The sequence below is a fragment of the Physeter macrocephalus genome, chromosome 2 (assembly GCF_002837175.3).
Source record: "Physeter macrocephalus isolate SW-GA chromosome 2, ASM283717v5, whole genome shotgun sequence".
Classification (NCBI taxonomy): Eukaryota; Metazoa; Chordata; class Mammalia; order Artiodactyla; family Physeteridae; genus Physeter; species Physeter macrocephalus.
This window is the reverse complement of record NC_041215.1, coordinates 38,646,117-38,670,453: the sequence shown is the minus strand read 5'-3', so window position 1 is coordinate 38,670,453 and position 24,337 is coordinate 38,646,117. Positions and strand designations below refer to the sequence as shown.

The following is a 24,337-nucleotide window of genomic DNA, read 5'->3' as shown; positions in this document are numbered from 1 at the left end:
TTTTGTTGAGGATTTTTGTATCTATATTCATCAAAGATATTGGTCTGTAATTTTATTTTTTTTGTAGTGTCCTTGTCTGGTTTTGGTATCAAGGTAATTGTGGCCTCATAGAAAGAATTTGGGAATGTTCCTTTCTCTTCAATTTTTTTCAATAGTTTTAGAAGAATAGGTATAAGTTCTTTGCATGTTTGGTTGAATTACCAGTGAAATAGTCTGGTCGTGGACTTTTGTTTGCAGGGAGTTTTTTTAAATTACAGATTCTAGTCACTTTAGTGATCAGTCTTTTTAAATTATTTATTTCTTCCTGACTATTTTGGCAGGTTGTGTGTTTCTAGAAATTTGCCCATTTTTTCTACATTGTCCAATATGTTGACATATAATTGTTTATAGTATTCTTTTATGTTTTTTGGGTATTTCTGTGTTATCAGTTGTTATTTCTCCTCTTTCATCTCTTATTTTATTTTTGTCCTCTCTCTTTTCTTCTTGGTGAGCCTGGTTATAGATTTGTCAATTTTTTTCCTCTTTTCACAAACCAGCTCTTGGTTTTATTGATCTATTTTATTGTTTTTATGATCTCTATTTTATTTCTTCTTTGATCTTTATTATTTCCTTCTGCTGACTTTGGGTTTTGTTTGTTCTTCTTTTAGGTGGTAGGTTAAGTTGTTTATTTGAGATTTTTCTTGTTTCTTGAGGAAGGCCTGTATCACTATGAACTTTCCTCTTAGAAGTGCTTTTGCTACATCCCCTAGATTTTGTAAAGTGTGTTTTCATTTTCGTTTGTCTCAAGTTATTTTCTTATTTCTTCTTTGATTTCATCATTGACCCAGTGTGGTTTTGTTTTTTTTTTTTTAGTAGCATGTTGTTTAGTCTCCATGTGTTTCTTCTTTTCTGTTTTTCTTTCTGTAGTTGATTTCTAGTTTCATACCAATGTGGTTAGAAAAGAACTTGAAATAATTTTCATCTTCTTAAATTTGTTGAGGCTTGTATTGTGGCCTAGTATATGGTCTATCTTAGAGAACATTCCATGTGTGCTTGAAAAGTATGTGTATTCTGCTTTTGTTTTGTATGTAGTATCCTGTAGATATCAATTAAGTCCATGTGTTCTATTGTGTCATTTGGGACCTCTGTTGCCTTATTGATTTTCTGTCTGGATGATTGTCTATTGCTGTCAGTGGGGTGGTAAAGTCCCCTAATATTATTGCATTATTTACAGTTTTTTCCCTTTATGTCTGTTAGTGTTTGCTTTGTATATTTAGGTGTTTCTCTATTGGGGGCGTATGTTAATGAGTGTAATATCCTCTTCTTGTATTAAGCCCTTTACCATTATATAATGCCCTCATTTGTCTTTTGTTATAATTTTGTTTTTTGTTTTGTTTTTTCCATACAAGGAGCTGGTTTTTATTTATTTATTTATTTATGGCTGTGTTGGGTCTTCGTTTCTGTGTGAGGGTTTTCTCTAGTTGTGGCAAGCGGGGGCCACTCTACATCGCGGTGCATGGGACTCTCACTATCTCAGCCTCTTTTGTTGTGGAGCACAGGCTCCAGACGCGCAGGCTCAGTAATTGTGGCTCACGGGCCCAGTTGCTCCGCGGCATGTGGGATACTCCCAGACCAGGGCTCAAACCCATGTCCCCTGCATTGGCAGGCAGACTCTCAACCACTGAGCCACCAGGGAAGTGCATAACTTTGTTTTAAAGTCCATTTTGTCTGATGAATATTGCTATCTCTGCTTTCTTGTAATGAAGTAAATTTTTTTCTTGTAATGAAATATATTTCTTTGCATGAAATATACTTTTTCATCTCCTCTTTCAGTCTCTGTGTGTCTTTCACCCTGAAGTGAGTCTCTTGAAAGCATCATATTGTAAGTCCTTTTTTTTTTTTAAATCCATATGTGTAAGTCCTTTTTTTTTTTTTAATCCAATATGCTCCTCTGTGTCTTTTGATGGGAACATTTAGTCCAGTGACATTTAAAGTAATTATTGATAGGTATGTACTTATTGCCATTTTTATCCTTGATTTCCAGTTGCTTTTGTTGTTCTTCTTTGTTCATTTCTTCTTCATTTTGTTTTTCCTTTTGTGACTTGATTTTCTTTTCTTTTTTTAAACATCTTTATTGGAGTATAATTGCTTTATAATGGTGTGTTACTTTCTGCTTTATAACAAAGTGAATCAGTTATACATATACATATGTTCCCATCCTACCACTAATCTCTTCATGACATTTTTTTTTCTTAGATTCCATATATATGTGTTAGCATACGGTATTTGTTTTCCTCTTCTTGACTTACTTCACTCTGTATGACAGACTCTAGTTCCATCCACCTCACTACAAATAACTCAATTTCGTTTCTTTTTTTTTTAACATCTTTATTGGAGTATAATTGCTTTACAATAGTGTGTTAGTTTCCGCTTTACAACAAAGTGAATCAGTTATACATATACATATGTTCCCATATCTCTTCCCTCTTGCGTCTCCCTCCTTCCCACCCTCCCTATCCCACCCCTCCAAGTGGTCACAAACCACCTAGCGGATCTCCCTGTGCCATGCGGTTGCTTTCCACTAGCTATCCACCCCACGTTTGGTAGTGTATATATGTCCATGCCACTCTCTCACTTCATCACAGCTTACCCTTCCCTCTCCCCATATCCTCAAGTCCATGCTCTAGGAGGTCTGTGTTTTATTCCCGTCCTATCCCTAGGCTCTTCATGACATTTTTTTTCCTTAGATTCCATATATATGTGTTCGCGTTTTTTAAGGAACCTCCATACTGTTCTCCATAGTGGCTGTATCAATTTACTTTCCCACCAACAGTGCAAGAGTGTACCCTTTTCTCCACACCCTCTCCAGCATTTATTGTTTCTAGATTTTTTGATGATGGCCATTCTGACTGGTGTGAGATGATATCTCATTGTAGTTTTGATTTGCATTTCTCTAATGATTAATGATGTTGAGCATTCTTTCATGTGTTTGTTGACAATCTGTATGATTTTTTTTGTAGTATCTTTGAGTTTTTTCTTTTTGGTTTTTGTGAATCTGTATATGTTTTTGATTTGTGGTTACCATGAAGTTCAAGTATGTTTACCCATAACTATATCTACTTGCTTTAAATTTATAATCTTTCAAGTTCAAACATATTCTAAAAGATATACATTTTTGTACTCTCTTCCCCACATTTTGTGTATTTGTTGTCCTATTTTACATCTTCATGTTTATCCTTTTCCTGTTTATTGTAGTTATAATCTCTTTTATAATTTTTAAATAGTTTTTTAATCTACCTACTGGCTTATTTACATCTTCTTCAGTCCTTACAATATATTTGCCTTTCCTATTGGATTCTCCCTTTCCTATGTATTCTCACTTCTTTTCTATTTAGAGAAGATATTTCAATATTTCTTTTTGGATAGGTTTAGTATTGATGAGTTCTTTTAGTTTTTGCTTGTCTGAGAAATTCTTAGTTTCTTCTTCTAATCTAAATGTAAGATTGCTGGGTAGAGTATCCTAGGTTGCAAGTTTTTCCCTGTCAGGACTTTAAATATATCATGCCACTCCTTTCTGGCCTGCAAAGTTTCTCCAGAGAAATCAGCTGATAACCTTATAGGGGTTCCCTTGTAACTGACTCTGTTTTCCTCTTGCTGCCTTAGAATCCTCTCTTTGTCTTTAATTTTTGCCATTTAAATTATGATATGTCTTGGTGTGGGTCTGTTAGGGTTCATCTTGTATGTGACCTTCTGTGCTTCCTGTAACTGTATATCCATTTCCTTTTTAAGGTTTGGGAAGTTTTCAGCTATAATTTCTTCAAATACATTCAATCCCTTTCTCTCTCTCTCTCATTCTTCTTGAATTCTTATTATGCATAGCTTGGCATCGTTTATATTATCCCATAGATCTTGTATGTTGCTTTCACTTTTTAAATTTGTCTTTCTGTCTGCTCTTCTGGTTGGATGATTTCCATCATTCTATCTTCTAGATCACTTATTTGTTCTTCTGTGTCATTTAGTCTGCTATTCATTGTTTCTAGATTGGTTTTTATCTCAGTAACTGAATTGTCTATTTTTAACTAGTTCATCTTTATAGTTTCTAGTTCCTTGTTACAGTGATCTGCATTTGTCTTGAAAATATTTCTTAATCCAGTTAGCATTTTTATTACCACCTTTTTGAACTTGGGACCTGGGAGGGTGATGAACTTTGTAACGTTATTTAGTTTTTCAGGGGATTTCTCTTGCTCCTTCAATTTGGAGTAGTTCCTCTGACTTTTTACTTTCTCTGTCTATATGAATTTAGGAGAAATAGTTATCCACTCTGGTCTTGAATGGGTGTTTTTATGTGGGAGTTTCCCTGTGTAGACTGTCTATGTCCAATGTCTTTGGTGTGAGGTCTGGTTTTGGTATGGATGCAAGCTTTGTCTTTCCTCAGGGTGTACTAGCCAATATTCACTTGATAGAGTGTGTGGTTGGTGTTGGGGGATATAAAGCGTGTATAGGATGTGAGGCGGGACTTCCTCTCTGCTCTGTGCCTGTTGCTCCCCTGTCCGGGGTGGGATCTGCTCCCCAGTTGTTGGAGTAGAAGCCCTGAGGGTCGGTTCAATCAGGTTCTGTTGCCTTTGAGTACATGGCCTGCCCCAAATGAGGTAATTGCTGAAGCAAGTAAGGCCCTTGCAGTCACAGAAAATCTATGTACCACATGTGTAGGAACCCACGGTTCTGCTCAGAAACAGCCCAAGGTACCATGCATTCCCCTGCTGTGTTCATCCCAGATCTAGTGCAAGACTGTGGTGTAGAATAGGCTGGGGCTGCGGGGATCAGGGCACTGTGGCTGCAGGATTTGAGGTGGCTGCATTGCTACCTGAGACCTAGACTTTCTCTGTGATAGTCTTCTCCCAGGACCTGTATGCCTCAGATCCAGTGCTAAGCTGAGGTGTGTATTTGGTGGAACCAGGGCCCTCTCACTGGGAGACAAACCTCTGCGTACTCCTGTGGCACCACCTCAGTGCCTATTTCTTTGTGTGCCTTGTGTTGTTGAAAATGGGACATTTGAATATTATAATATGGTAATTGTTCCTTGGCCCTTTTCCCAGAGTTTGCTGTTTTTATTTTGAATTGCTGAAGGCTGTAGTAGTCCATTTGTTTTGTGACTTTACCAAACTATTTTTGCATAGGCTATATTTCTTGTCATGCATGGTCACTGAATTCTGTGTTCTTCAGTGTGTTGAGCTAGTGTTTTTACAGAGATTTCCTTGAAAGTCAGGAGCTAAAAATCAAAAATAAATAAATAAATACAACAATAACAAAAGCTAAATCTTAGCTTTAATAGTTTCTGCTTGTTTGGGGATATCTCTATAGAGGATGAGTGCTTAGAACTGCCTATCCACCATTTTGCTGATGTCACTCTGACATCTTTCTTCTTAAGTGCTCTGTCCTTGGATGTACTTTTACCTTTGTCTTGAGTGCCCTTTCCCTCTTTACCTGGAAAGTTATATTCAACCTCTAAGATCTTGGCTGAATATCACCTTCTTTGTGATACTTTATTTCAGCCACCACATTGTTACTCTCTCTGGCTGCTCCCTAATTGTTTGTATGTACACACACTGTTACATCCAGTATAACTGTTTTCCTATAGATATGTGTCCTCCACTGGATGGTAAACCTTTTGAACTCCACGTGGTATCTTGCTTACATTTCCATCCATAACCCTTAAGCTCAGAGCCTGGCACAGAACGGGCATCCAAGAGTGGCATATAGAAGAGCTTAAATGGACACTCAGTGAGGATGAGATGAATAGGAGTATCCTCTGACGTGTAAGAAGACTGGTCTTTCAAGAGTATGGAACTGGGTACACTTTGGCAAGCAGAAATTAGGAAGGATAGTAGTAGACAAGGGGTAATTTGAATATACATCTTCAAATTCTGTAGGTCATATGCAATAACTATTGTTTTCCAGAAGATAATCTGTATTTACGCCCTCAAAGGTAAAATAAGGGTAATAAAAAATTGGAATCAGCATATAATATTTTAATATTATTTTAAATGAAGGGTGGAGGATTGTCAAGAATTGTTGGTTGACAGGATACTTGAGTCACCCAGATAATTCTTATTCAAGAGATTTTTTTCCCTCAAATATGTAAACAATTGAAGTCTCAATGCTTTTCTTTTTTTAATGAATAGTTTTCTGCTTCTCCCAGTTACAAACTTTGGCCTTGGAGAACTCCTCTGTCTTTCTGGTGGACAACAATAACCTCTAACTTTTGAAGGTGTAATGGTTTAGTGAAAACAGTACACAGAAATATCTATTAAATACACGGTTACAAGCAAGCACAAATCAGTTTGTGCAACCTGTTTCATTAATCTGATGATATCATAGTTCTTTGAACTTTTAGTTCACTTTGCAAGAAACATTAACAATGAACCAAAAGATGGAAAATATTCTAGTAAAATTCTGTGAGCCTTAGAGTTGGCATCAGACACAGAATGTTTAGAGATAAAGTGTTGGGCCCTCTCCCTGATGAAGAGCAGAGCAGGCAACATGCCAGAAGTTTTTTTAGACCTCTTTGAAGTCCCTCTCTCCGGACTCTCCCAGCACCTCTCTCCACAGACAGTCTTTGATTTGATTTCTGTCACTATTGATCGGAGGTTGGGAAGCTTTTTGTAAAGGGGTAGAGGTAGTAAATATTTGAGGCTATGTAGGCCATACACTCTGTTATAAATACTCAACACTGCTGCTGTAGTGCTAAAGCAGCCATATAAAATGTGTAAATGAGTGGTTGTGTTGTGTTCCAATAAAAATTTATTTATAAAAACAGGCAGCAGGCCACATTTGACCCATGGGCTGTAGTTTGTCAAAGCCTGCTACTTGCATTTTCTAGAGGTTTATATAAAAAATTGTATATGGGTACTTCCCTGGTGGCACAGTGGATAACACTCTGTGTTCCCAATGCAGGGGGCCCGGGTTCAATCCCTGGTCAGGAACTAGATCCCACATGCATGCCACAACTGAGTTCACATGCCACAACTAAGGAACCCACGTGCTGCAACTAAGGAGCTGGTGAGCCACAACTAAAGAGCCCGCAAGCTGCAACTAAGGAGCCTGCCTGCTGCAACTAAGACCCAGCACAACCAAATAAAAAGAAAATTGTATATGCAATATTTTTTGGTCTGACTTCTTTCATTCAGCATAATTATTATGAGATTTATCCATGTGGCAGTGTACATCAGTAGTCCATCCTTTTATTGCTGAGTAGTATTCTATGGTTTGACTATGCCACAGTTTGTACATCCATTTACCTATTGATGGACATTGGATAGTTTGACTTGACTATGACAATGAAAACCACAGTGAATATTTGTGTTCAATTGTTTGTATCATCATATACCTTAATTGCTCTTGGGATAATACCTAAAAGTGGAATAGTTGGAACATTTAGTGGATTTATGAATAACGTTTTTGAAAACTGCCAAACTGTTTCCTAAAGTGGTTATACCATCTTACAATTCCACCAGTGGTATATGAGATTTCCAGTTCCTCCATATCCTTGTCAACACTTAGTTTGGTTGATCTTTTTGACTTTATACATTCTAAGGTACATAGTGAAATGTCATGTGGTTTTACTTTGCATTTCCCTGGTGACTAGTGATATTCAACATCTTTTCATGTGCTTGTTTGCCATCCTTTTATCTTCTTTGGTGAGATGTCTGTTCAAAATATTCCCCATTTTAATTGGGTTGTTTACTCATTTTTGAGTTTTGAGAATTCAGAAAATGCATTCTGGATATGAGTCCTAGATGATTTACAGATATTTTCTCCTACTTCATGGCTTGTGTGCTTTTTCTTAACAGTTACTTGAAAAGCAGGAATTTATTATTTTGATAAAGTCCAATTTATGAAAATTTTCTTTTATGGATACATGCTTTTAGTGTATCTAAGAAAACTCCCCTGAGATCAAATAAGTTATTGCCTATGTTTATTCTAGAAGTTTTAAAGTTATAAATTTCACATTTAGGCTTATTGTCCATGTAGGTAACTTTTGTGTATGATTCAATAAACCGATCAAAGTAAAAAAATTTTTGCTTGTGAATATCCAATTGTTTCAGCACCATTTATGGAAAAAATTACAATTTCTTCACTGAACTATTGTTGAACTTTTCTTGCAAATCAGCTGATCTTTAACTTGTGGGTGTATTTCTGGACTCCATTGATCAGTTTGACTATATTTATGTAATACTACACTGTTTTGATTACCATAGCTTTATAATAAGTCTTGAAGTGAGGTAATATATGTTCTCCGATTTTGTCCTTCTTTTTCAAGATTGTATTGGCTATTCTAGGTCATTTGAATTTCCATATGAATTCTGGGATTTCTACAAAATATTCTTAGGAAAAACTAAAAGAGACCTTAATATATGGAGACATATACCACATTCATAGATAAGAAGACCGTATATTGTTAAAATGCCAGTTCTTCCCCAAATAATCTATACATGGTCCCTCAAAGGTGTCCACATTCTAATTCGTGATGTTAATACCTGTGTATGTTATGTTACATAATAGAAGGGACTTTGCAGGTAAAATTAAGCTTACAAACCTTAAAATAGGGAAATTTTCCTGGATTATCCAGGTGTGCCCAATGTAATGACATAGGCCCTTAAAATGGAAGTGGAAAAGAGGAGAGTCAGTTAGAGAGATACAACAGAAGAAGAAACAGGAGAGATTTGAACTGTGAGAGTGACTTGACTTGACCCACCATTGCTGGCTTTGAAGAGAGAGGAAAGGGGTCATGAGCTAAGGAATGTGGGTGGCCTCTAGAAGCTGAGAACAACTCCTGGGTGTCAGCAAGTGAGGAAGTGGGGACCTCAGTTTGAATTGAATTATGCCTACAACCCAAATAAGCAGGGAAGCAGTTTTTGTCCTGAAGCCTCCAGAAAGGAATGCAGCCCTGCCAACACCTTACCTTTGTTTTGAAGGTCTAATTAGAGGCCCAACCAAGCTCATCATACTTCTGACCTATGAAAACTGTGATATAATAAGGAGGCGCTATTTCAAGCCACTACATTTGTAGTAATTTGTTATGGCAGCTACAGAAAACTAGTACTCTTTTTATGCCTGTATAATCTATAGCCATATCACTGATCTTATTCTTGATATTAGCATTTTTTCCCCTTTGTCTTTTTGTCCTATTTAGACTGGCTAAGTTTTATCAATCTTCTTGATCTTCTAAAAGAACTAAATTTTGGTATCATTGCTTTTCTCTAATATTTTTCTATTTTCTATTTCATTTATTTCTGATCCAGTACATTTTTATTCCACTTATTTTGAGTTTTATTTGCTCTACTCAGAAAAAAATTTGTTCAGCCTATTTGAACAAAAACTTCACAAAAGAACATATATGGATGACAGATAAGTACACGAAAAGATGCTCAACATCATTAGTCACTAGGGAAATACAATTTGAAATCACAATGAGATACCATTTCATACCCACTGGAATGTCAAAAATCAAAAAAAGCTAAGTGTTGAAAATGTGGAGAAACTGGAATTCTCATATACTAGTGGTGGGATTGTAAAATGTTACAACTATTTTGGGAAACAGTCTCACAGTTTCTTAAAACATAAATATTCCATAATACTAGCTTATCATATGATCCAACCATTCCATTCCTAGATATTGACCCAAGGGAACTGAAAGCATAATGTACATATAGATAATTTATATGAAAGTTCATAGCACATTCATTTGTAATAGCCAAACACTGGAAGCAGTGCAAATGTCCATCAAGGTGAATGAGTATGTACATTGTGGCATAGCCATACTATGCCATACTAAACAATAAAGAAGAATGACTGTTGGTCCACACACCAACACTGAAGAATCTTAAAATAATTGTGCTGAATGGAAGCAGTCAGATAAAAAATACATACTATATGATTGCATTTAAGAAAAGAGATGAATGGTTTCCTGGGGGTGGGGTCTGGTGACAGGAGGCGGGAGAGGGAGAAAAGAACATGGGCATGAGTAAACTGCTGGGGTGGTGGATATATTCATTATCCTGCTTGTTGTGTTGGTTTCTTTGGTATATACATTACCCAAAATACAAATTGTACGTTTTAAGCATGTTCAGTTTGCAGAATATCAATTATCTTCAATTTAAGAAAGCAATCCAAAGATGAAGAATTAGTGTTTTAACAATTGAACTACATCTGTAACTCTGTTTATTTATTTTTCAGGGTGGATTGCTATTCTGGGTGCTATCTGGTTGCTAATTTTAGCTGATATCCATGATTTTGAGATAATTCTACATAGAGTAGAATGGGCAACCCTTCTATTCTTTGCAGCACTCTTTGTTCTGATGGAGGTAAGACTTTAGTTGAACTTTTGCTATATGATCTTGTCTGATTTTTAGATTTCACATTTTATTTAGTGAATGAAGAAAACCCAAAGTCTGTAAGTCTGTCTACATATTCACTAAGTGGAAAATTATGGGGATTGACATTAGACTATTTTAAGTTAAACCAAATTTTATCTTAGGCACCTAAATATTATTTAATAAATTGATTTATTTGGTTGCTGTTTTTTTTCTTGAATAACATTTGTGGTTTGTAAAATTGTTCTAATTTAATTTGTTACAAAGTACAATAGAATTTAATTTGGGGGCAAAATGACTTGTTACAGAAAGTTTACAGGGAAATGTTATCTTGACGATCTATTCCATTTTGTGTAATATTTAAGTAAATATTCTGTTATGATGGAAAAGACTACATCAAAGAAAAGAATGAATAATATGTATTGTTTTATTTAGTTATAATTGTTGTTACAAAATTATTCACAATACTTTTTAATCTTGAGACTTGATTTATAAACTTCTGTCCTCCTCAAATGCAAAGCTTTACTGATGTACAAGACTACTGCTCCCCAGAGGATCCAAATGTTTCACATTAATTACCTTAATTAATTGCCTTAACTTATTGATGACAGACCCATTCAATATTCATTATTCTCTTGATTCAGACTTTGGCTTTTTAAATCTAATTTTTAAAAAACAGGTCCCTTGAATCATTGAAATCTATGTCTTTAACTCATAATGGATTGCATAGATGTAATCAGATGACTCACATATGCCCTCCAAATATGTCAGGGAGTCATGAATCATATTCTACTTCATCAGTTTCCTACTCAAAAACTTCACCTTTTCTATTCTGAGTCTTCTTTCCACACAGAATATGAGGACTACTGGGGGGAAAATTCTGGTTACTGTTTCATGATTGGCTTTTGAGAGTCCCTGCCTCAATTACATGTTTATTCAAGGTGTAAATTGCTATCTCATGTGGGTTTTTGGCATATTGTTCTCAATGGCATATACTTCTCTTTGGCATATACTTCTCTTTGTCTTGATGGGATAAACACTGGAATTTTTAAAGCAACTTAAGATATAATTTATATATCATAAACTTCACTCATTTTAACTTTACAGTTTAATGATTTTTAGTAAATTTTGAGTGTTTTATCCCTATGACCCTCACACCCATTTATAGTCAATTCTAGCTCCTAACTCCAGCTCTAGGCAATCACTAATCTTTTTTCTATCTATTGATGTGCCTTTTCTGTACATTTCATCTAAAAGGAATCCTATACTGTGTACCATTTTCTGTCTGGTTTCTTTAAATTAGAATAATGATGTTGAGGTTCATCCATGTTCTGGTATATATCTTAGTCTCATTTTGTTTTATTACTGAATAGCATTCCACTATATGGATATACCATATTTTATTTACCTATTTTCATAAACATCTGTGTATATTTGTGTATGTTGTTATATGGACATGTTTTCATTTCTTTTAGGTAGATGTTAGGTCTTATCATAGTTTAGCTTCTTAAGAAACTGCCTGGGACTCCCCTGGTGGTCCAGTGGTTAAGAATCCGCCTTCCAATGCAGGGGACATAGGTTCAATCCCTAGTCGGGGAACTAAGATCCCACATGCTGTGGAGCAGCTAAGCTCAAGCACCACAACTACTGAGCCCAAGCACTCTAAAGCCCATGAGCCACAACTACTGAGCCCACATGCTACAAATCCTGAGCCTGCATGCTCTTGAAGCCCACGTACCACAACTAGAGAGCCTGTGGCCGCAACTACTGAGCCTGCATGCTCTAGAGCCTCCATGCCACAACTAGAGAGAAGCTTGTGTGCTGCAACAAAGAGCCCGCATGCTGCAATGAAAGATCCCACATGCTGCAATGAAGATCCCACATGCTGCAGCTAAGACTCAATGCAGCCAAATAATAAATAAATATTTTTTTAAAACTGCCAAAATGTTTTCCACAGCGGCTGTACCATTTTACATTCCTATCAGTAATGTAGTAGATTCCAGTTTCTTTATATCCTCTCTGTCACATAATGCCATTCTTTTTGATTATAGACATTCTCTCCACACCCTCTCCAGCATTTATTGTTTGTAGACTTCTTGATGATGGCCATTCTGACTGGTGCGAGGTGGTATCTCATTGTAATTTTGATTTGCATTTCTCTAATAATTAGTTATGTTGAGCATCTCTTCATGTGTCTCTTCGCCATCTGTATGTCTTCTTTGGAGAAATGTCTCTTTAGGTCTTCTGCCCATTTTTTCAGTGGGTCGTTTGTTTTTCTGATATTGAGCCACATGAGCTGTTTGTAAATTTTGGAGATTATTCCCTTGTCTGTTGCATCATTTGTAAATATTTTCTCCCATTCTGTGGGTTTTCTCACAGAATGGGAGAAAAGCTTTGCTGTGCAAAAGGTTTTAAGTTTCATTAGGTCCCATTTGTTCATTTTTTATTTTATTTCCATTACTGTAGGAGGTGGGTCATAAAGGATCTTGCTGTGATTTATGTCATAGAGTGTTCTGCCTATGCTTTCCTCTAAGAGTTTTATAGTCTCTGGCTTTATCTTTAGGTCTTTGATTTATTTTTGTGTATGGTGTTAGATAGTGTTCTAATTTCATTCTTTTACATGTAGCTGTGCAGTTTTCCCAGCACCACTTATTGAAGAGGCTATCTTTTCTCCATTGTATATTCTTGCCTCCTTTGTCAAAGATAAGGTGACAATCCACCATATGTGCATGGGTTTATCTCTGGGCTTTCTATCCTGTTCCATTTATCTATATTTCTGTTTTTGTGCCAGTACTATACTGTTTTCATGACTCTTGCTTTGTAGTGTAGTCTGAAGTCAGGGAGCCTGATTACTTCAGCTCCGTTTTTCTTTCTCAAGATTGCTTTGGCTATTTGGGGTCTTTTTTTTTTTTTTTTTTTTTTTTGCGGTACGCGGGCCTCTCATTGTTGTGGCCTCTCCCGTTGCAGAGCACAGGCTCCGGACGCGCAGGCTCAGAGGCCATGGCTCACGGGCCCAGCCGCTCCGCGGCATGTGGGATCCTCCCAGACCGGGGCGCGAACCCGGTTCCCCTGCATCGGCAGGCGGACGCGCAACCACTGCGCCACCAGGGAAGCCCAATTTGGGGTCTTTTGTGTCTCCATACAAATTTAGAAAATGTTTGTTCTAGTTCTGTGAAAAATGCCATTGGTAATTTGATAGGGATTGCATTGGGTAGTATAGTCATTTTGACAATATTCATTCTTCCAACCCAAGAGCATGGTATATCGTTCCATCTGTTTGTCATCTTCGACTTCTTTCATCAGCGTCTTACAGTTTTTGGAGTACAGGTTTTTTGCCTCCTTAGGTAGTATATAAAAGTTATAAATGTGTGTTATATTTTTTGATGCTATTTTGAATACAGTTGTTTTCTTAACTTTATTCTGATTGTATGTTAACATTACATAGAGATACAATTGATTTTTTAATATTAACATTGTGTCCTGTGACCTTGCTGAACCCATTTATTAGTCTAGTAGCTGTATAGAATTTTCTTTCATGTCATCTGCAAATAAAGACATTTTAATTTCTTTTCTGATTGGAATGGCTTTAACTAGCTCACACTCTCCTCCTCTCTCTCCTCCAAATACCCTCCTTTTCCCTTCTTTTTGTTTTTTTCCTGTCTTGTTGACCAGAACCTCTAGTTTAATGTTGAAGTGATGAGTATTGACATTCATACCTTATTTCTGATCTTAGGGGAAATGTATTCAGTTTTTCACCATTATGCATAATGATAGTTATAGGTTTTTAAAATAGATATCCTTTATTAGGTTGATGAAGTTAGGATATATTCCTAGTTTGTTGTGAAATTTTATCAGTAATGTATATTGGATTTTGTCAAATGTTTTATCTGTATCTATTAAGATGACCATATGATTTTTAACATTGAATCTATCAATTTGAATCTGTTAAAATAGTATACTACATTAACTGCTTTTCAGCTGTTAAATCTACTTTGCATTCCTGAAGTAAATCTCACTTGGTCATGGTGTATAATAAGTTGTTGAGTTCAGATTACTTTTATTTTGTTGAGAATTTTTGCATCTACATTCATGTGGGATATTGGTCTACATTATTATTTTTATGTGATGTTTTGTCTGGATTTGGTATGAGCATAACACTGAATTAGTATAACAGAATGAGTTCAGAAGTATTCTTTGTAGAAGAATTTGTGAAGGGCTGTTTTTAAATATTCAATAAAAGTTTCCAGTGAAGCCATCTGGGCCTGGAATTTAAATTGTGGGAAGGTTTTGTGTTTGTTTGATTTTACTAATTCCATTTCTTTGGCCTATTCAGGTATAATATTTCTTCTTGAGTAAATTTTACTAATTTTTGTATTCTATGAACTTGTCTATTACATCCAAGTTTTCTTAATTTTTGGCATAAGTTGTTTATAATATTGCCTCTAATACTTTTTATTTCTGTGAAGTCATTAGTGATATTCCCTTTTCTGTTTCTGATTTTGGTGATTTGTGTCTTCTGTCTGCTTTCTGGATTAGTCTAGGTAAAGTTAGAAAATTTTTTTGATCTTTATAAAAAAAGGAAATTTTAATTTCATTAATTTTCCTTTTTTTCTGTATTAAATCATTGGATAAACTCTTACATTGGAAATATGTTGTTTTCATTTTTTTTTAAGCTGGGAATCCTTATAGACCTAGTTTCTAAGGTTTAGTTTGCACTGCATTTCATCTAAAAATGTCTATCCTCTCAGTGACAAAGATATTTTCTTTTCATTATCATCCTCTTCTTCCCTTATAGATGTGTATGTCCTTAATATTCCCAGCCTTTAAACACTTTCTCAGGTTACTCAACTAGCCAGAAGAAAATCAATTTCCAACAAGCTTCTTTTTACTGAATTCTCAGTTCCTGGTTTCTTCTTGCTACCTTTGACACCTAGGTCATCTTATTTTATTTTATTTTTCTTATTTTTAACTTCTTTATTGGAGTATAATTGCTTTACAATGGTGTGTTAGTTTCTGCTTTACAACAAAGTGAATCAGCTATACATTTACATATATCCCAATATCTCCTCCCTCTTGCGTCTGCCTCACACCTTCCCTATCCCACCACTCTAGGTGGTCACAAAGCACTGAACTGATCTCCCTGTGCTATGTGGCTGCTTCCCACTAGCTATCTATTTTACATTTGGTAGTGTATATATGTCCATGCCACTCTCTCACTTCATCCCAGCTTACACTTCCCTCTCCCTGTGTCCTCAAGTCCATTCTCTATGTCTGCATCTTTATCCCTGTCCTGCCCCTAGGTTCTTCAGAACCTGGTTTTTTTTGTTGTTGTTTTTAGGCTCCATATATATATATGTTAGTATACGGTATTTGTTTTTCTGTTTCTGACTTATTTCACTCTATGACAGACTCTAGGTTCATCAACCTAATTACAAATAACTCAATTTCATTTCTTTTTATTGCAGAGTAATATTCCATTGTATATATGTGCCACATCTTCTTTATCCATTCATCTGTCGATGGACACTTAGGTTGCTTCCATGTCCTGCCTAATGTAAATAGAGCTGCACTGAGCATTGTGGTACATGACTCTTTTTGAATTATGGTTGTCTCAGAGTATATGCCCAGTAGTGAGATTGCTGGGCCATATGGTAGTTCTATTTTTAGTTTTTTAAGGAACCTCCATTCTGTTCTCCATAGTGGCTGTATCAATTTACATTCCCACCAACAGTGCAAGAGGGTTCCCTTTTCTCCACACCCTCTCCAGCATTTATTGTTTCTAGATTTTTTGATGATGGCCATTCTGACAGGTGTGAGGTGCTACCTCATTGTAGTTTTGATTTTCATTTCTCTTATGATTAGTGATGTTGAGCATCCTTTTATGTGTTTATTGGCAATCTGTATATGTGTGAGGTGATACCTCATTGTAATTTTGATTTGCATTTCTCTAATGGTTAATGATGTTGAGCATTCTTTCATGTGTTTGTTAGCAATCTGTATATCTTCTTTGGAGAAATGTCTAATTAGATCTTCTGCCCATTTTTGGATTGAGTCTATTGTTCTTTTGATATTGAGCTGAATGAGCTGCTTGTAAATTCTGGAGATTAATCCTTTGTCCATTGCTTCATTTGCAAATATTTTCTCCTATCTCTGGGTTGTCTTTTTGTCTTGTTTATGGTATTGTTTTCTGTGCAAAAGCTTTTAAGTTTCATTAGGTCCCATTTGTTTATTTTTGTTTTTATTTCCATTTCTCTAGGAGGTGGGTCAAAAAAGATCTTGCTGTGAATATGTCATAGAGTGTTCTACCTATGCTTTCCTCTAAAAGTTTTATAGTGTCTGGTCTTACATTTAGGTATTTAATCAATTTTGAGTTTATTTTTGAGTATGGCGTTAGGGAGTGTTCTAATTTCATTCTTTTACATGTAGCTGTCCAGTTTTCCCAGGCCAACGTATTGAAGAGGCTGTCTTTTCTCCATTGTATATTATTGCATCCTTTATCAAAAATAAGGTGACCATATGTGCGTGGGTTTATCTCAGGGCTTTCTATCCTGCTCCATTGATCTATATTTCTGTTTTCGTGTCAGTACCATACTGTCTTGATTACTGTAGCTTTGTAGTATAGTCTGAAGTCCAGGAGCAAGATTCCTCCATCTCCGTTTTTCTTTCTCAAGTTTGCTTTGGATATTAGGGGTCTTTTGTGTTTTAATACAACTTGTGAAATGTTTTGTTCTAGTTCTCTGAAAAATGCCGTTGGTAGTTTGATAGGGATGGCATTGAATGTGTAGATTGCTTTGGGTAGTATAGTCATTTACACAATGCTGATTTTTCCAATTCAAGAACATGGTATATCTCTCCATCTGTTTGTATCATCTTTAATTTGTTTCATCAGTGTCGTATAGTTCTCTGCATAAAGGTCTTTTGTCTCCTTAGGTAGGTTTATTCCTAGGTATTTTATTCTGTTAGTTGCAATGGTAAATGAGAGTGTTTCCTTAATTTCTCTTTCAGATTTTTGATCATTAGTGTATAGGAATGCAAGAGATTTCTGTGCATTAATTTTATATCCTGCTACTTTACCAAATTCATTGATTAGCTCTAGTAGATTTCTGGTAGCATCTTTAGGATTCTCTATGTATAGTATCATATCATTTGCAAAAAGTGACAGCTTTACTTCTTTTCTGAAATGGATTCCTTTTATTTCTTTTTCTTCTCTGATTGCTGTGGCTAAAACCTCCAAAACTATGTTGAATAACAGTGGTGAGAGTGAGTAACCTTATCTTTTTCCTCATCTTAGTGGAAATGGTTTCAGTTTTTCACCATTGAGAATGATGTTGGCTGTGGGTTTGTCATATATGCCCTTTATTATGTTGAGGTATGCCTATTTTCTGGAGGGTTTTTTTTTATCATAAATGAGTGTTAAATTTTGTCAAAAGTTTTTTCTGCATTTATTGAGATGATCATATGGTTTTTCTACTTCAATTTGTTAATATGGTGTATCACATTGATTGATTTGCGTATATTGAAGAATCCTTGCATTCCTCGGTTAAACCTCACTTGATCATGGTGTATGATCCTTTTAATGTGCTGTTGGATTTTGTTTGCCAGTATTTTGTTGAGGTTTTTTGCAGGTATGTTCATCAGTGTTATTGGTCTGTAGTTTTCTTTTTTTGTGACATCTTTGTCTGGTTTGGGTATCAGGGTGCTGGTGGCCTCACAGAATGAGTTTGGGAGTGTTCCTCCCTCTGCTGTATTTTGGAAGAGTTTGGTAAAGATGGATGTTAGCTCCTCTCTAAATATTTGATAGAATTCACCTGTGAATCCGTCTGGTCCTGGGCTTTTCTTTGTTGGAAGATTTTTAATCGCTGTTTCAATTTCCGTGCTTGGGTTTGGTGTCTTTATATTTTCTATTTCTTCCTGGGTCATTCTAGGAACGTTGTGCTTTTCTAAGAATTGTCCACTTCTTCCAGGTTGTCCATTTTATTGGATATAGGTCTTGTAGTAGTCTCTCATGATCCTTTTTGTTTCTGCAGTGTCAGTTATTACTTCTTTTTCATTTCTAATTCTATTGATTTGAGTCTTCTCCCTTTTTTTCTTGATGAGTCTGGCTAATGGTTTATCAATTTTGTTTATCTTCTCAAGAACCAGCTTTTAGTTGTACTGATCTTTGCTATCATTTCATTCATTTCTTTGTCATGTATTTCTGATCTGATCTTTATGATTTCTTTCCTTCTGCCAACTTTGGGGGTTTTGTTCTTCTTTCTCTAATTGCTTTAGGTGTAAGGTTAGGTTGTTTTTTGAGATGTTTCTAGTTTCTTGAGGTAGGATTGTATTGCTATAAACTTCTTTCTTAAAACTGCTTTTGCTGCATCCCATAGGTTTTTGGTCATTGTGTTTTCAAAGTCATTTGTTTCTAGGTATTTTTTGATTTCCTCTTTGATTTCTTCAGTTATATATTGGTTATTTAGTAGTGTATTCGTTAGCCTCCATGTGTTTGTATTTCTTACAGTTTTTTTTCCTGTAATTGATATCTAGTCTCATAGTGTTGTGGTTGGAAAACATACAGGATACCATTTCAATTTTCTTATATATACCAGGTCTTGATTTGTGACCCAAGATATGATCTATCCTGGACACTGTTCCATGAAAACTTGAGAAGAAATTGTATTCTGTTGTTTTGGGATGGAATGTCCTATAAATATCTATTAAGTCCATCTTGTTTAATGTATAATTTCAAGCTTGCGTTTCCTTATTTATTTTCATTTTGGATGATCTGTTCATTGGTGAAAGTGGGTTGTTAAAGTCCCCTACTATGATTCTTTCACTCTCAGTTTCTTCTTTTATGGCTGTTAGCATTTGCCTTATGTATTGAAGTACTCCTATGTTGGGTGCATAAATATTTACAGTTGTTATATCTTCTTCTTGGATTGATCCCTTGATCATTATGTACTGTCCTTCTTTGTCTCTTGATAGTCTTTATTTTAAAGTCTATTTTGTCTGATATGAGAATTGCTACTTCAACTTTCTTTTGGTTTCCATTTACATGGAAAATATTTTTCCCTCCCCTCACTTTCAGTCTGTATGTGTCCCTAGGTCTGAAGTGGGTCTCTTGTAGATAGCATGTATTCAGCTCTTGTTTTTGGATCCATTTAGGCAGTCTATGTCTTTTGGTTGGAGCATTTAATCCATTTACATTTAAGATAGTTATGAATATGTATGTTCCTATTACCATTTTCTTAATTGTTTTGGGTTTGTTATTGTAGGTCTTTTCCTTCTCCTGTGTTTCCTGCCTAGAGGTGTTCCTTTAGCATTTGTTGTAAAGCTGGTTTGGTGGTGCTGAATTCTCTTAGCTTTTGCTTGTCTGTAAAGGTTTTAATTTCTCCGTTGAATCTGAATGAGATCCTTGCTGGGTAGAGTAATCTTGGTTGTAGGTTTTTTCCTTCATCACTTTAAATATGTCCTGCCATTCCCTTCTGGCTTGCAGAATTTCTGCTGAAAGATCAGTTGTTAACCTTATGTGGATTCCCTTTTATGTTATTTGTTGCTTTTCTCTTGCTGCTTTTAATATTTTTTCTTTGTATTTAATTTTTGATAGCTTGATTAATATGTGTCTTGGCATGTTTCTCCTTGGATTTGTCCTGTATGGGGCTCTGTGTGCTTCCTGGACTTTCTTGACTATTTCCTTTCCCATATTAAGGACGTTTTCCACTATAATCTTTTCAGACATTTTCTCAGTCCCTTTTTTTCCCTCTTCTTCTTCTGGGAACCCTGTAATTCGTATATTGGTGTGTTTAATGTTGTCCCGTATATCTCTGAGACTGTCCACAATTCTTTTCATCCTTTTTTCTTTATTCTGCTCTGCGGTAGTTATTTCCACTATTTTATCTTCCAGGTCGCTAATCCGTTCTTCTGCCTCAGTTATTCTGCTACTGATTCCTTCCAGAGAATTTTTAATTTCCCTTTTTGTGGTGTTCATCATTTTTTATTTGCTCTTTAGTTCTTCTAGGTCCTTGTTAAACGTTTCTTGTATTTTCTCCATTCTATTTCCAATTTTTTTTTTTTTTGTGGTACGCGGGCCTCTCACTGTTGTGGCCTCCCCCATTGTGGGGCAAAGGCTCCAGACGCGCAGGCTCAGCAGCCATGGCTCATGGGCCCAGCCACTCCGCGGCATGTGGGATCCTCCTGGAGCTGGACACGAAACCGTGTCCCCTGCATCGGCAGGTGGACTCTCAACCACTGCGCCAACAGGGAAGCCCTCCAATATTTTTGATCATCTTTACTATCATTACTCTAAATTTTTTTCATGTAAACTGCCTATTTCCACTTCATTTGTTTGGACTGGTGGGTTTTACTTTGCTCCTTCATCTGCTGTGTTATTTCTCTGTCTTCTCATCTTGCTTAACTTACTGTGTTTGGGGTCTCCTTCTCGCAGGGTGCAGGTTCATAGTTCCTGTTGTTTTTGTGTCTGCCCTAGTGCGTATTTTTGTTTCAGTGGATTGCATAGGCTTCCTGGTGGAGGGGATTGGTTCCTTTGTTCTGATGGATGAGGCTGGATCTTTTCTTTCTGGTGGGCAGGACCATGTCTGGTGGTGTTTCTTAGCTTTTGCTTGTCTGTAAAGGTTTTAATTTCTCCGTTGAATCTGAATGAGATCCTTGCTGGGTAGAGTAATCTTGGTTGTAGGTTTTTTCCTTCATCACTTTAAATATGTCCTGCCATTCCCTTCTGGCTTGCAGAATTTCTGCTGAAAGATCAGTTGTTAACCTTATGTGGATTCCCTTTTATGTTATTTGTTGCTTTTCTCTTGCTGCTTTTAATATTTTTTCTTTGTATTTAATTTTTGATAGCTTGATTAATATGTGTCTTGGCATGTTTCTCCTTGGATTTGTCCTGTATGGGGCTCTGTGTGCTTCCTGGACTTTCTTGACTATTTCCTTTCCCATATTAAGGACGTTTTCCACTATAATCTTTTCAGACATTTTCTCAGTCCCTTTTTTTCCCTCTTCTTCTTCTGGGAACCCTGTAATTCGTATATTGGTGTGTTTAATGTTGTCCCGTATATCTCTGAGACTGTCCACAATTCTTTTCATCCTTTTTTCTTTATTCTGCTCTGCGGTAGTTATTTCCACTATTTTATCTTCCAGGTCGCTAATCCGTTCTTCTGCCTCAGTTATTCTGCTACTGATTCCTTCCAGAGAATTTTTAATTTCCCTTTTTGTGGTGTTCATCATTTTTTATTTGCTCTTTAGTTCTTCTAGGTCCTTGTTAAACGTTTCTTGTATTTTCTCCATTCTATTTCCAATTTTTTTTTTTTTTGTGGTACGCGGGCCTCTCACTGTTGTGGCCTCCCCCATTGTGGGGCAAAGGCTCCAGACGCGCAGGCTCAGCAGCCATGGCTCATGGGCCCAGCCACTCCGCGGCATGTGGGATCCTCCTGGAGCTGGACACGAAACCGTGTCCCCTGCATCGGCAGGTGGACTCTCAACCACTGCGCCAACAGGGAAGCCCTCCAATATTTTTGATCATCTTTACTATCATTACTCTAAATTTTTTTCATGTAAACTGCCTATTTCCACTTCATTTGTTTGGACTGGTGGGTTTTACTTTGCTCCTTCATCTGCTGTGTTATTTCTCTGTCTTCTCATCTTGCTTAACTTACTGTGTTTGGGGTCTCCTTCTCGCAGGGTGCAGGTTCATAGTTCCTGTTGTTTTTGTGTCTGCCCTAGTGCGTATTTTTGTTTCAGTGGATTGCATAGGCTTCCTGGTGGAGGGGATTGGTTCCTTTGTTCTGATGGATGAGGCTGGATCTTTTCTTTCTGGTGGGCAGGACCATGTCTGGTGGTGTTTTTTGGGATGTCTGTGAATTTATTATGATTGTAGGCAGCCTCCCTGCTAATGGGTGGCTTTGTGTTCCTGTCTTGGTAGTTGTTTGGCAAAGGGTGTCCAGCACTGTAGCTTGCTGGTCATTGAGTGGAGCTGGGTCTTAACATTGAGGTGGAGATCTCTGGTAGAGCTTTCGCCATTTGATATTTAATGGGGCCGGGAGGTCTCTGGTGGACCATTGTCCTGAACTTGGCTCTCCCACCTCAGAGGCTCAGGCCTGACACCCGGCTGGAACACCTAAACCCTGTTAGCCACCAGGCTCAGAAGAAAAGGGAGAATAAAAAATTAATTAATTAAAGTTATTAAAATAAAAAAACAAAAAGTATTTTAAAAATTAAAAAGTAGTAAAAAAGAACAAAAGAAGAGAGCAACCAAATCAAAAAACAAATCCACCAATGATCACAAGCACTAAAAACTATAGTAAAAAAAAGAAGATGGACAGATCCCTAGGACAAATGCAAAAGCAAAGCTATACAGACAAAATCACACAAAGAAGTATACATATACACACTCACAAAAAAGAAAATGGAGAAAAAAATTATATATATATGTTATATATATATGTGTATATATATATTTAAGGAAGAGAGCAACCCAATCATTAAACAAATCTACCAATGATAATAAACTCTAAATACTAAACTAAGATAAACATAAAACCAGAAACCAATTAGATGCAGAAAGCAAACCCCAAGTCTACAGTTGCTTCCAAAGTCCACTGCCTCAATTTTGGGGTGATTTGTTGTCCATTCAGGTGTTCCAGAGATGCAGGGTACATATAGTTGATTGTTAAGATTTAATCTGCTGTCCCTGAGGCTGCTGGGAAAAATTTCCCTTTCTCTTCTTTGTTTGCACAGCTCCCGGGGTTCAGCTTTGGATTTGGCCCCACCTTTACATGTAGGTCCTCTGAGGTCGTCTTTTCTTGCCCAGACAGGAGGGGTTAAAGTAGCACCTGATTAGGGGCCTCTGGCTCATTCAGGCTGGGGGGGGGGGGGAGAGAGGGGTATGGAATGCATGGTGAGCCTGCGGCGGCAGAGGCCAATGTGACGTTGCACCAGCCTGAGGCATGCCATGCGTTCTCCTGGGGAAGTTGTCCCTGGATCACGGGACCCTGGCAGTGGCGGGCTGCACAGGCTCCTGGGAGGGGAGGTGTGGATAGTGACCTGTGCTTGCACACAGGCTTCTTGGTGGCTGCAGCAGCAGCCTTAGCATTCCAGCCTGTCTACGGTGTCCGCACTGATAGCCATGGCTTGCACCAGTCTCTGGAGTTTGTATAAGCGGTGCTCTGAATCTCCTCTCCTCACGCACCCCAAAACAATTGCCTCTTGCCTCTTAGGCAAGTCCAGATTTTTTTCCCGGACTCCCTCCCAGCTAGCTGTGGTGCACTAGCTCCCTTCAGGCTGTGTTCACGCAGCCAACCCCAGTCCTCTCCCTGGGATTTTACCTCCAAAGCCCGAGCCTCAGCTCCCAGCCCCCACCCGCCCCGGCCGGTGGGTGAGCAGACAAGCCTCTTGGGCTGGTGAGTGTTGGTCGGCAATGATCCTCTGTGCAGGAATCTCTCCACTTTGCCCCTGCACCCCTGTTGCTGTGCTCTCCTCCTTGGCTCGGAATCTGCCCCCACCCGCCCACCTCCCATCTCCACCAGTGAAGGGGCTTCGTAGTGTATAGAAACTTTTCCTCCTTCACAGCTCCCTCCCAGAGGTTTGGGTCCCATCCATATTCTTTTGTTTCTGTTTTTTCTTTTGCCCTACTCAGGTACACTGGGAGTTTCTTGCTTTTTGGGAAGTCTGAGGTCTTCTGCCAGAGTTCAGTAGGTGTTCTGTAGGAGTTGTTCCACATATAGATGTACTTGTGGGGAGTAAGGTGATCTCCACGTCTTACTTCTCTGCCATATTGAAGGCCTCCCCGACCTTGTATATTTTTATCTTCAATCATTTTTACTCCCTTATCTGAGTTGATTAAGGATTATGTAAAATTTGATTTCCCACTTTTTGGCAGTTACATTCTCTTTTAGTGGTTTACTCTAGAGATGACAGCTTACATTCTTAACTCATCAAGGGCAAATGTTAATTGTTACTATTATACTCCTCAACTCTATTTTCTTTAAACA

At 37.2% G+C, this 24,337-nt stretch overlaps 1 protein-coding gene across 1 annotated transcript in view; it reads left to right on the top strand.

Annotated features, from left to right (window-relative positions):
- The window catches only part of OCA2 (OCA2 melanosomal transmembrane protein), a 252,521-nt gene that overhangs the window by 168,061 nt on the left and 60,123 nt on the right, over window positions 1–24,337 (top strand). The window contains exon 19 of the mRNA XM_024117107.2: window positions 10,216–10,343. Within this exon, the coding sequence (XP_023972875.1) occupies window positions 10,216–10,343 (128 nt within the window). The remainder of the gene's footprint in view (window positions 1–10,215; window positions 10,344–24,337) is intronic.